This window comes from Frieseomelitta varia, unplaced genomic scaffold, assembly GCF_011392965.1.
Source record: "Frieseomelitta varia isolate USP_RPSP 00005682 unplaced genomic scaffold, Fvar_1.2 scaffold_937, whole genome shotgun sequence".
In the NCBI taxonomy this organism is placed as follows: Eukaryota; Metazoa; Arthropoda; class Insecta; order Hymenoptera; family Apidae; genus Frieseomelitta; species Frieseomelitta varia.
Window position 1 is genome coordinate 235,939 of NW_025110742.1, and position 12,691 is coordinate 248,629.

General features: G+C 26.4%; 3 protein-coding genes across 10 annotated transcripts in view; 2 read left to right on the forward strand and 1 right to left on the reverse strand.

Annotated features, from left to right (window-relative positions):
- Positions 1-704, forward strand: part of LOC122537889 (protein-L-histidine N-pros-methyltransferase) — a 40,945-nt gene extending 40,241 nt beyond the window's left edge. For all 4 annotated transcript variants that reach the window (XR_006308717.1, XR_006308718.1, XR_006308719.1 and 1 more), the window contains one exon: positions 625-704. The gene's annotated coding sequence lies outside the window, so the exon portion shown is untranslated. The remainder of the gene's footprint in view (positions 1-624) is intronic.
- Positions 693-3,357, forward strand: LOC122537890 (Golgi to ER traffic protein 4 homolog). Of its 2 annotated transcripts, XR_006308723.1 has the most exons (7): positions 693-844; positions 930-1,008; positions 1,406-1,640; positions 1,716-1,854; positions 1,953-2,093; positions 2,197-3,153; positions 3,238-3,357. XR_006308723.1 is itself a non-coding variant. In XM_043671535.1 (6 exons), exons 1-6 carry the CDS (start codon positions 693-695, stop codon positions 2,444-2,446), a joined length of 996 nt encoding a protein of 331 aa, XP_043527470.1. In that variant the 3' UTR covers positions 2,447-3,357. The 2 variants fall into 2 exon arrangements, 1 of the variants encoding a protein (XP_043527470.1); XM_043671535.1 differs by having other exon boundaries at positions 2,197-3,357.
- Positions 3,358-4,800: 1,443 nt separating this feature from the next.
- Positions 4,801-10,329, reverse strand: LOC122537886 (serine hydroxymethyltransferase). 4 transcript variants are annotated; one of them, XM_043671522.1, is made up of 8 exons: positions 10,048-10,329; positions 8,115-8,243; positions 7,261-7,575; positions 6,387-6,580; positions 6,089-6,300; positions 5,682-6,006; positions 5,117-5,616; positions 4,801-5,032 (listed from the first exon to the last, which is right to left on the reverse strand). In XM_043671522.1, exons 3-8 carry the CDS (start codon positions 7,429-7,431, stop codon positions 4,866-4,868), a joined length of 1,569 nt encoding a protein of 522 aa, XP_043527457.1. In that variant the 5' UTR covers positions 7,432-7,575; positions 8,115-8,243; positions 10,048-10,329; the 3' UTR covers positions 4,801-4,865. The 4 variants fall into 4 exon arrangements, with proteins under 4 accessions (XP_043527457.1, XP_043527458.1, XP_043527456.1 ...); XM_043671523.1 differs by lacking the exon at positions 8,115-8,243; XM_043671521.1 differs by lacking the exons at positions 8,115-8,243; positions 10,048-10,329 and adding an exon at positions 9,987-10,014 and having other exon boundaries at positions 7,261-7,443.
- Positions 10,330-12,691: the final 2,362 nt, after the last annotated feature.

The window sequence follows — 12,691 nt, forward strand, 5'->3', positions numbered from 1 at the left end:
ATTGTATGTAATTAAAATATATAATTATATCTTCCAAAGTATAGCAATTGTTTTATATTTTTCGCATGTTAAAGGCACGAACGATTGAATACCGAGATGTAATACAAACAAGATTGAAATATATATAATTGATAAGATTTGAAAATGCATATAATTGATACATTTATATGTTTTATTAGAAACTTAAAATATTAAACGACGTATTGATATTGCCCACGGTATTTTCTTTTGAGATATAGCATCAAGTAACGTTATTATACACTAACTATTTTGCGTTATCTATGGAAAATAATTTTCCATTTATAAAATTATAGCTGCAAATACTAATTGTTAATTGTTTAATTATTAATAGAAGCTATATATAAAATTAAACGTGCAGTTAATATAGCGAAAAGTGAACTTGAATTTTCAAAATTATAACGATGTACATGTTTCTTTGAAATCGTGCAAAGTTTATTGAACATTTGTAAAACATACACAAATGCTGACATACGATTTAGATTCTAAAGTCAATCATATTAATAAACAATAATATTTGTAATTTAACTAATTACAGTGCTTCATGTTGACCTCTACTATCACATTCATATTCATTTGCACGACACTGTATAACTTCTGTTTTAGAAACATGTGAACTGGATTACAACTTCAAAGAGAATTCAAATTTAAATTACACAGCAACAGTGATACCAATGACAAAAACAGAAAAAAATATTCCAAAGAGCGTAAACATGGCCTCGCGGTGTAATCACGCTATTCAGCGAGTTTTAGCAAAATTAGAAGCATCCATAAATTCGGAAAATTATTATGAAGCTCATCAAATGTATAGAACTTTGTACTTCAGGTGGGCCAGTAACGTAATTAATCAACATCGTCAAAGAATCATTTTTATACAATCGTCGATATGATTGCTTAACCTCTTCTTCCAGATATCTCGGCCAGAAAAAATATTCGGAACTTTTGGAATTACTATACAATGGTTCTACTCTTTTATTACAACACGAGCAAGTACGTAATTTATTCTGTTTATTCTTTTTTTCATTTTCATTGATTTTACAAAACACGTCGCGAAGAGAATTATTTTCCAAATAACGTCATAATACACCTCGTTAACTGTTATTTACGAATTTCTTTTCTCGAACAGTCTATAATCAAATTCTGTTGTCAATTATCATTAATGTCTGTTACGTTGAAGTATATTTTTCTAAGTAAAAACTAAAGATACTCTAGATTATTCTAGAATACTTCAATATACGTTACATGAGATTATGTTCTACATCAATTGATAATAGCCTGTAACATTGAATTACATGTAGCATGTTTATAATTATTTGTTCATATTGATGCACAAAAGAATATTGATAAATTATTATATTATTATATTATTATATTTTATTACTTGTAGCATGCAAGTGGAGCTGACTTAGGAATTTTATTTGTAAATGTTTTAACACAATCAGGAACAGAACCTTCTCAAGATTATTTTGAAAAAATTACAAGCTTGTTCAGTTTAATGAGCCCCATATCACCTGAAAGAGATGTATTTGTACAATCTGCTCTTAGATGGAGTATAAAGAGTACAGAATATAAAACAGGTCATCCAGATTTACATCAAAAGATAGCACAAGTATTTTGGAGAGGTAAATTGAGACAATAAATATTTAAAATGTATAATCATTATTCAAGTTCAATCAATATGTTATAAATTTTTGTAGAAAAAAATTATGTAATGGCAAGACAGCATTTTATATATAGTAGAGATGGTTCTGGATGTGCTGCAATGCTTGTTGAGCTCCATGAACAACGTGGTTACAAAAATGAAATAGATCTTTTTATAGCCCAAGCAGTTTTGCAGTAAGTATGCATCTTGTTAATTCGAATATCTAAGATAATATAAAAAATATTTAAGATACTTGGAAATAAACTAAGTAATTTTATTGATGTATTTTCAGATATCTCTGTTTACAAAATAAAACAACTGCTCAGGAAGTTTTCAATTCTTATACATCGCAACATCCAAAAATAAACAGTGGTCCACCATATCTTCTTCCTTTATTGAATTTTTTATTTTTTTTATTGAAAATAGTTGACAGGTGAGTATAAATTTTAACTTGTTCATTCAATAGATAAAAATTTAATTTACAGCGATATATATATATATATGTATATATATATCTTGCACTTCATATTTTTCAGTGGTAAATTCGCTGTGTTCACAGTACTTTGTGAACAATATCGAATATCTTTAAATAGAGATCCGTGTTATCGACAGTACTTAGACAAAATAGGGCAATTATTTTTTAATGTTCCATCCCCACGTCCTCGTAATCAGGGATTATTTGGTACACTTTTACAATCTTTTTTTAATGGTCTTGAAGATGAAGGTTCAGATGATGAACAGAGAAACACAGCTTCAACTTCACAAACAGCACAAGAGCTTGACTGATTAAAAGTTACACGTCACTGTGCAATGTGATGAAAGTAAAAATAAATTTTATATCTGTATATATATATACATATATATGCATGTATGTATATATACATATATATATGACAGTGTCCCATATATTTTCAATACACATATTGTGTTGATCTGTTAGATCTTCAAATACTACATTGAAATTAATTTTCTCAAATAACCTGTACAGATAAACTTATTTAAAATAAAAATATGTGGGATGCATTTCTAGAGGAATTTTTCAAAGTTATAAGTTAAGAACAGTTTCTGAAATTCATTCATTCATCAAAATACAAATTTAGAAAAAAAAAATATTTATGAAAAATGAGGACTTCACATACATGTCTTTCTTTCTATTGCCAAGGTCTTTTTTGATACTATATTTGAACTATTATTTGATATATTGAAACTTAATTGAAACTTTCAAATTATACATATAAAATCCTATAAATATTACTGAAGCTTAAAAGCAAACTTGAACTTTGAATAAAATCCTTGTACTAATAATCTATATATGACAATGTATGTTAAAAAAAACATGTATTTGAGTGTAATTGCTGAAATGAAGATTTATTTTATATAAACTTAATCGTGTGACAAATAAACGTGACATATACACACCTGTAGTTACAGAGAAGGAGTGCTTAATGGTATTACTTGTTGCTGAAATACTAAATGAATGAAATTATTCATACGTAAGTAACTGTCATAGCAGCAAGTAAAATTATTTATTTATCAAACTCTATACTAATATGATTTATATTGTTTAAAAATTTTAGCGAAAAATAGAATATATATTTAATTATGAAAATAAGGTGGCCATGATTCTGTAAGAAAGCACTTTTCAATACTAATAAGAAGAATGTACAATTGCTGTGTATTGAACGGAAAATTTTAGGGAAAAAAGTATGATGAAAAATATAGATTTATAAAACATATGTGTATTCTTGTAGTACATATATGTATTATTATCGCAAATTATTTTTCCTTAACACAGCAAATATTGTGCAAATATGCAATGTTTAAGTTTGTTACAACATGGTTCCACTTTAAACAAAAGTAAATTATATTTTGTTGATAAAATAGATTTTTCATATAGTACATTAACAAAAATGATAACGCATTTGTTTTCTATATAAATACGCATGTGTGCGCGCGTTGATATAATTTTACATATATTATTTAAGAAATTATTAAAATTTATATCATACAAATATTATATATAGACACATTATCTAAAAAAATTTATCACAAAACAATAAATAAATTGAAATAAAAAATACTGAAATGCCACGTACATAGATATTATACATAATAGAAAACAAAAATAATGTGCAACTAGAAATTTTGTTTTTTAAAATTGTAACTTAAAACTTCTTTCAGGTTCATTTAAAAATATGATTATATTATACTGAATATAAACAGAAGCATAATTATCGAGATATTTTAATTTTAAGAAACATAATTATCAAGTATATAATTGAAACAAAACAAAAAATATAAAAAATTAATTTTAATGAGCTAACTAAATTCATTTCTATTGAGCAATAATTGAATATATGAAATAAATTAGTTATAACATTACAATTAAAAAAAAATAATACTAATAATACTGATTGATAGTAATGCAAATAATTTATATAATTCCAATAAAATATTAATTATCAATGCGTGAATAAACCTTGATTGTTAAATAGAAATACACAGTTTTAAACAAAAAAGCATGAAAATATCACTATAGTTGAAAAAATAAAAAACTCATTTTTATTATTAATTTTTATTTAAAATTGGTAAGCAACGAATATAATAATGATGCAAATATTTCAATGTTGATAATTGATACAGCAAGAGAATTAGAATTTTAAACAAAAATTATACGAATAAATTATAAATGATAAATCTTTTTTATGTAACACTATAAGGAAAAGAGTTTAAATATTTGTGTTTGTATAAACGTAAAAATATATTTTCAAATTTTTTAATTTGTCTGAGTAGTAATTTATACGACTAAACTTCATTTTACAAGTGAATTTATGTCTATATTTAGTTGCAATAATAAATGTACAAAGTTTTTAAAAATTGATGAAAATAACGTGAAATATATTGTATGTATAAGTAAAACAATAATTGTGTAATTCACATAATCTAATATTTTTTAAATGTATAATTAAAAATTTTCGTATATTTAATTTCTTAATGTATCCATTTTTTAAATAATTTTTATCTGTAAAAATATTATACATGTATATAAATACATATTTCACACAAAATTCATATATGTTTATGTTTATGTTCCTTACAAATTATTACAAAACATAGTTTCTCTGAACATCTTTTTTTCTTTTCTTACAAAATTTATAGAAAATAAATGCAATACAGAAAATTATATCATGACGAATCAATATTATTAATATTCTTCAAAACCAGGAATAGGAAATTGCCTAGAAAATGTTTCAACTTCTTCTCTTAAAACTGTAACTTTTGCTTTTATATTGACATCAGTACTTAATATTCTTTTATAGTCAACGAGCTTGGGACCAGAAATGTTAGACACTTCCTTACCAAGTAATAGACCTAAAAAAAATTAGAAACAAAAAATTTTTTGTATATTTGTAATATTAGTTTTCAATTTTCTTCTAATATATTATTTTAAAATACCTCTATGTATAAAATCGACAACTTTATCAATATCTTCTTCAACTAAACCACGAGTGGTTAATGCAGGTGTACCAAGTCTGATACCACTGCAATTCAATGCACTTTTATCACCAGGCACTGTATTTTTATTGCAAGCTATGGAAATACTCTCCAAAATCTTCTCTGCTTTAGCTCCTGTAATGCCTTTATTTCGTAAATCTACAAGTAACATATGAACATCAGTTCCATCTGTACTGATTTTATAACCATGCTCCTGAAGTTTTGAACATAGTCTCTTTGCATTAGCTACAATTTGTTTCTGATATTTAAGAAATTCTGGTGATTTAACTTGTTTCATTGCTGTAGCTATGCCTGCGATTGCATGATTGTGAGGTCCACCTTGTAGTCCCGGAAATACAGCTTGATTAATTTTATCTTCTATATCGTACATAATTTTTTGACTATCTTTTCCAATTTTTCTAACTCCTTTCCGAAAGAAGATAATACCAGCACGAGGCCCTCTAAAAATAATAAACAAAGGAATATTATTTGATAAGAAAATGAGAAGCTATTTAATAATAATTACCTTAAAGTTTTATGAGTTGTAGTAGACACAACATCGCTATATTCGAATGGGCTAGGAATTAATTTAGCTGCAACTAATCCTGATACATGAGCCATATCACTAAACAGGTAAGCATTATTTTGATCCGCTATTTGCCTGAATTTCTTGTAGTCTAAACATCTACTATAACAAGATACACCTGCTATTATAATTTTAGGTTTAAATAAACTTGCTTCCTCAGCTAATTTATCATAATCAATTAAACCAGTATCAAGATTAACTTTGTATGGCATTGATTCAAAAAATATTGATGTCGCAGAAACTTTTTTAGTTGGAGTAAAAAACCCTAAAAAAATTTTCGATAGAAGACTTTAATATTTTTGGCTTATAATATTTTAATAAAATTAGATTAAATTTTTACATAATACCATGTGTAAGATGTCCTCCATCAGGAAGGTCCAAACCCATTATACGACCATGAGGCTCAATTAAACCTGTATAGACAGCAAAATTAGCTGGACTTCCTGAATATGGTTGTACGTTGCAGCCCCATTCTTCGGGATTTAGATCAAATGCTTCTAAAGCACGTTTTTGTGCTAACAGTTCAATTTCATCAATGTATTCATTCCCTCCATAATATCTGAATATGTAAAAATGCTTTTGATAATTGCTAAACATATAAATAACTTAAAAAATAATGATAATTGTAAATTATAAGAAACATACCTTTGACCTGGAAGGCCTTCACTATATTTATTATGAAGACAAGAACCCAAGCATTGAAGAACGCTAAGAGATGTAAAATTTTCACTAGCAATCATTTCAAGACCAGATTCTTGCCTCTTTTTCTCCTTTTTCATTAACTCAAAGAGTTCCGGGTCTATCTCCCAGACATTTTTATAAATTATTTCAGGCATGTGCTATGTAAGTAAAAATAATTTAAGTATTTTTAACTTTACTTCATATAATACAAATAATTCGTTAAAATAACGCCATATTATTTTCTAAATATGTACTTGTTTATTTCTTAAGTCTGCAGGGGACATTGCAAAACGTCTATTCATTATTCTGTTTATTATTCTGATAAAGTTCAAAGAGTTATTACTGATAACCTCAAGCATGGTATAATGACACAATAAGACTATTTATCAAGAGGTATATATGTTTGAATTATAAAAAACTCCAGTTATTACTCCTCATTGCTTATTTACTTATATTTATTATTTCTGTTCCTTATGAATATATTTTAATTAATTTCCCTTTTAAATTTAATTAAATAAATGTAAAACAGATTCTTAGAAGCACTAGAATAAATACAAAAATTGTTCAAAAAAATTAAAATATAAACATTGTAATTACAATAGCATTGTAATTACATTAATGATATAAATACATCAAAAATTTAAATATAAATACATTATACATTAAGAATTAAAATAAATATATAATTTACTTAATTATTATGTAAATCAACTAATAGTAAAACTGAATATAATATACGATATAGAGACTGCGTAAAACATTATTACTTATACAAAAAAGAAACACTGTTGCTATTAATTATGCAAAAGAAACTTAATTGTAATGGATAATTACTCACGAGCTTCGATGTGCAACAAGTGGTTGAAAAATACATGTTAAAATTTGAATCTTGGAAGACTTCTGCTACATATCTTCGAGTCGCACGATCTTTTATATACTGCATGCGACTGATTAGGTTTTCAACCAATCGAAAACCAGAACGATTTAAATTCAGCCAATTCGTAATCATAACAAATTGTTTCTTAAATCAAATACGAAACGACGATACATGAAATATACAAGATAAGTCGAAATTTTTCAAATCTCTTGCATATTTATTGTAACCAACGCGTCCAGCAAAAAATTTCATCTAGTTGTAATTTCCAACCTAAAACTTTTCAAGGAAAAGAATTTTAAATCAACGGCGGTATCATTGATATGCATTATACACACGCGCGTAATTTTCAAGTGTATTCATTTTGTTCGATTATGGAAACCAATTTAAACAATTTGTAATACTCAAAATATTTGAAGACTGTTAGTTTATGTAACAATATAAAGTTATTCCTTGATCAATTACGTTAGTTTCGAGCAACAAATATAATTTCATTACACGATCTTACAAGACTTACTCAAAAAAAAAAAAAAAAAAATGATTCTTGTTTACTACCGATTCAAAAAAAAAACTGAATCATACGCAATACTTATCGTATTCGTACATTATTAATACCACAAACACAATGAAACATATTTGAACTCGTTTAGACATAAAATAGCAATCAAGTGAATCACTATGATTCTTTCTATAAAAAAATGAGTTTCTCATCTTCTATAATTACAATCATTTCTCTCGTAATCTCCAAAGCAAAACAAATTGTAAAATTTGATATATTATTATTTTTATATTTTGTATAAAATTAAATATATTCTTACCGAATTCAACTATAATAACTCAGTAATCTCAAGATTCGAAACGATGATATTATATTTGCATCAACACGTGTCGTACAGAGATGAGAAGTTTCCCGAAAAGAATGTGGGTCCGGTTATTTCCAATCCATTCTTAAATTTAAGAATACTTATTGGTTGAGGATGTCACGCAAAACAAAAAACCTAGTGGGTCGGTTACTGAGAGAAGGAACTGCTTCCTTTGCTCTTGCATGGGATTTTTCATTTTTGTACATAGATGCAGCTATATATAACTCAAAATATACAATTTGCAATTCGTCAGTACATGGTATTAAAGGTGAAATTTCTGTAGCGAATGAGTTTATGTATAATGTGAGGTAAAGGATATAGAAGGTGGAGTGTATTTCGTCTCAGATTCACCGCCAGATTCATCAATAGAGTTGATGACCCCTAATCTCAGATGCTCGATTTATTAGGAATCTCTAGCTTGGGTCAAGAAACGGCATCCATCCTAGAGGTGTTCCACACGCTGCAAGCTTAACCTAAAAATCACACTTGATCCGTAGCTAAGCGGAATCCACTTGCAATTTTCAAAACAAAATTTTCTACTTTTAGTACCACCGAGCTATCAATGGATGGCGCCACCATTGCATCTAAACATTGACAAGTGACAGTAACGCCATCTATTGATAACTTGGTAGTACTAAAAACAGAATTTTCTACTTTTAGTACCATCGAGTTACCAATAGATGGCGCCACTATTGCTTTTAAACATTGACAGGTGACAGTTTTTCCACAAATTACGAGAAGAAATTAATTAGGAGAAATCATTTGTGAACTGTTATGGTTGCGTCTTCGATTTTAGAGACCCTAAGCTTGCGTTTTATGTTTTGTTTAAGTGTAGTTTACATATATAAGGAATGTTTCAATTTCGTTTACGTTAGTAGTAGTGCCAGTAGTGAGTGCATAATTTCTCGCAAACTATAGTGAATATTAGATTCAGATTTATTTGCGAACGTAATTGATAGCATTATCTTTGAAATATATGCTCGTGGAGTGCAAATTTGTGGCGTGAAAAGTTAAAATTAATTATTCCCTTTATATGGTTATAGAGCGTTTAGTTCCACCGGTCTGCCACAACGCCGCTAGTGTTTCTTACCCCGTAAAACAGAAAAATTTTCATTTGCGAAAAAACCTAAGTTAACGAAATAAATTGTGAACTTTGGCGATTATATTGCCCTAATTAGACCCTTTCTTTTCATACCCCATTTGACCTGTAAAATGCAGAAATAAGTATTTTTATAAATATTTAGTACCACTGAACTACCGCTAGATGGCGCCACAATGTTCATTTTGTAATAGTTCGCATTAATTACGAAAAAAAAATAATTAAGAGGAATAATTTGCGAACTTTTTTATATGCCTCCTTAAAATTAGATTCGCCGCTTTCTTTCTATATGTGTTTTGTCCTAGAAAAACATGTATGTAAAAAGTTGAATTTTTTTTTCAATAGATTGAAGGATGTCCTTGTCGCACATTGTTGCTTTCTTTGTCTAGCGTCTTTAGACAAGGAGAGCACTAACATGCGACAAGGATAGACACAGGCGCAATAGACAAAGGGAGTGGTAACGTGGGACAAGGACAGACATATTCGCGCGGTAAACAAGGAGGGCTATAGCTTGGAATAAGGACAGACATATCTGTGCGGTAGACAAGGAGAGTGTGCGACAAGGACAACAATATAAATTAGTTCCGGCACCTATCCTAGGGGTAATTTACACGGTGCATGCTTAAAAAATATGTTATAAGTTTAATACAATTAAAAGCGAATTTCTTTTGTATAAAATATTTAGAACGTTGAAATTTTTTGGAGCAATAAAAATTTATGGAAGTTACCATATTGAACTATTTAGCAGCTGGTTTGAATTAATAAAAAAATTCTAAATCGAGACCTTACTTAAAAAGGATGTAGATACTTCTTGTACTATGTCACTTTGATTGAAATATCCCTGACGATTTAATTTTATAATTTCACTTTGTAACAACTCCACTGTATAATTATCTAATTGGAAATGTTTCACTACATCACAATATAAAATCAGTATATCTTTAAATCGCTGTATAATTTAAATGAGAATTAATAATAACAGATTCTGCAATATTAGTGTGCGTAATAATATTACTTTGAAAGTAGTTCACTATCGACGTACTTTCTTCGAGTACATGCAAGTCTAGAGCGTACATATCGCATTTCTTACCGGCCAGTCCACTCTACTCTTATCAAGACCTTTTGAACTTTTTTTCTTTATCGTATTACAAAAATTTTAAATATTTTCGCCTATATTTGACTGATTCTCAACAAAAATTAACGTTGCAATAATTACAAAATGTCTAAAACACGAAGATTTCTGATGAATGATCGCACAATTGAAAGGACAAAAATTTAAGAATTTAACAATTTATTAAAGATTATAATACACTTGTATATATACTTTATAATAATTACTTGTTAATTATAGGTTCGTTTTTTACAACACAGTTAATTTCTTATTATGATATACAGATTATTATCAATCCTATACTCACACATAATACATCTTTGCTTTTTTTTTATTATCTTCAAATTTATGATTATTCAGCATCTCAGAAGACATCTGATAATTTAAAAAAATTAAATTTCATTGTATGTAAAAATCATATCTTTATTTCATATTTAATAATTATGCTTTGATTTGATAATGTTTTTTTCTCATTCCACTAAAGTAAAACAATATACCATTAATTAATAAATGAAATTTAGAGATGAATAAAATGTTTTTTCTTCTCTCTCTTTTTATTTTACTATTAGAACGATTAATAATAAAAATAATAATACAGGAAATATAAGAAATTTAATACAATTATATAAAACTTTTTATATAATTTTATATAATTACATATATATAATTTTTTAAATAAATTTTTAAGATTGTATATTTTATTTTATATTTAAAAAAATTTGTATTTGAACTTCTTTATATGTATTATTTACATACAAAAACAGTATTAAATCATGAAATCATGATGAATATCTGCAAATCTTAACACTATTTTTTCCTTCAAACATATAATTAAATGGTTGCCCTGTTAATAATGTGTCTTGGCATAATATCTAACAATCTGCAATAAAACGTAATGATATAGGACAGGGAAAAACGGAATATGAGGAAATAACTTATCAGATTTGTTTGTAAACAATGAGAAATTCCTAAAAGATTACAAATATGTAATAGTATAACATTTTGATAATGATGTTTAATCTTATTATTTCATTATATACTAACATAATGTTACAGTATATATTATTATGCTTAAAAAAAAAGCTATGTCCAACTTTAAATAGTAAATTTGCTAAATATCAATATGCAATATTAAAAAAACTGTAAATGTGGATTATATTTATCATTTTTAAAATGAAAATAATCATTTAATCAAATAATCATTCAACGTTAAGTAAAAAGTCTAACTATTTTTTTATAAAAATAAAAAAGATATTCAAACGAATAATTGACGAAAAGTTTTACTTCATAAATCTTTTTGAAATGATTGTTTTAGAATATTATTTAAATATTTATTTACTAGTGTTTAAGAAAATATTTAGCGCTTTGCTTACTAACCTATTCGTAAATCTAATACCACTTTAAGACAAAAATTATGTACAATATTTATATGTAAACTCTTTTTTTGTAATGTATGCAAATATTTTCTGTTTAGTATCATCATACAATTTTACATAAGTTAATTTCTTAGTAACGCTAATAAGTTCTAATACTAAATTCAAAATAAAGTAACTTTAAAATAAATATATTAAAAGAACGTATTAAGAAAAAAATACTGAAATATACGACATTGAAATCATGCCAAATAAGATGATTAATTAAAATCATAAAATGTTTATTTCGTTTTATTTATTATTTTGTTTATGCATTTTGTTTCGTTTATTATATATTTTGCTTTTCACTTGCTTAGAAAAAAATTATTGAAAAATTATCGATGAGCTTTACAATTGCAATTGAGCAGCTGCTACAATATTAGCTGTACAAAACAGAAATGCATTACAATTGATTACAAGCATTATATTATGTATCAGAAGTGCTCCTTTTCGCGAATTGTTTATTACATATAAGTCTGGTATTTTTGTTGTTTTTTTTGTTTTTTATTATAATACAATAATCTAAATAATTCTCCTTTCTAATCATACGATGTAGTGCAAAAAATACATGGACACTATTAACATTGTCAGAAGTAGTGTTCGTTACTACTTTCGACTTCAAAATCATTATTATTGTTAGTATTCATTGAGAAACATAACAATAAAATATATATGTATACAACTAATATACATATGTAATTGATATCTATATATATATATGTATCTGAATAATGAAACATGTAATTCATATTTTCATAGCTTTCAGATGAATACATATGCTATTTATGACTTCTTTTGATCAAAATTCTTATTTCACTTTTAAAAAATCATAAATATTAGATTTATAAAAAATTAGTGATTAAGTTTTTGTATATAATTTAATTATAAAAAACGAAATAATAAATTTTCC

Coding starts and splice junctions, on each gene's coding strand:
- LOC122537890 (XM_043671535.1), top strand. CDS start 693: ATGACAAAAACAGAAAAAAATATTCCAAAGAGCGTAAACATGGCCTCG. Junction 1,641..1,715: donor AGCACAAGTATTTTGGAGAG/GTAAATTGAGAC, acceptor AAATTTTTGTAG/AAAAAAATTATGTAATGGCA. Junction 2,094..2,196: donor TTATTGAAAATAGTTGACAG/GTGAGTATAAAT, acceptor CATATTTTTCAG/TGGTAAATTCGCTGTGTTCA.
- LOC122537886 (XM_043671521.1), bottom strand. Junction 6,581..7,260: donor CTTGTTGCACATCGAAGCTC/GTGAGTAATTAT, acceptor TTACTTACATAG/CACATGCCTGAAATAATTTA. Junction 6,301..6,386: donor GAAGGCCTTCCAGGTCAAAG/GTATGTTTCTTA, acceptor TTACATATTCAG/ATATTATGGAGGGAATGAAT.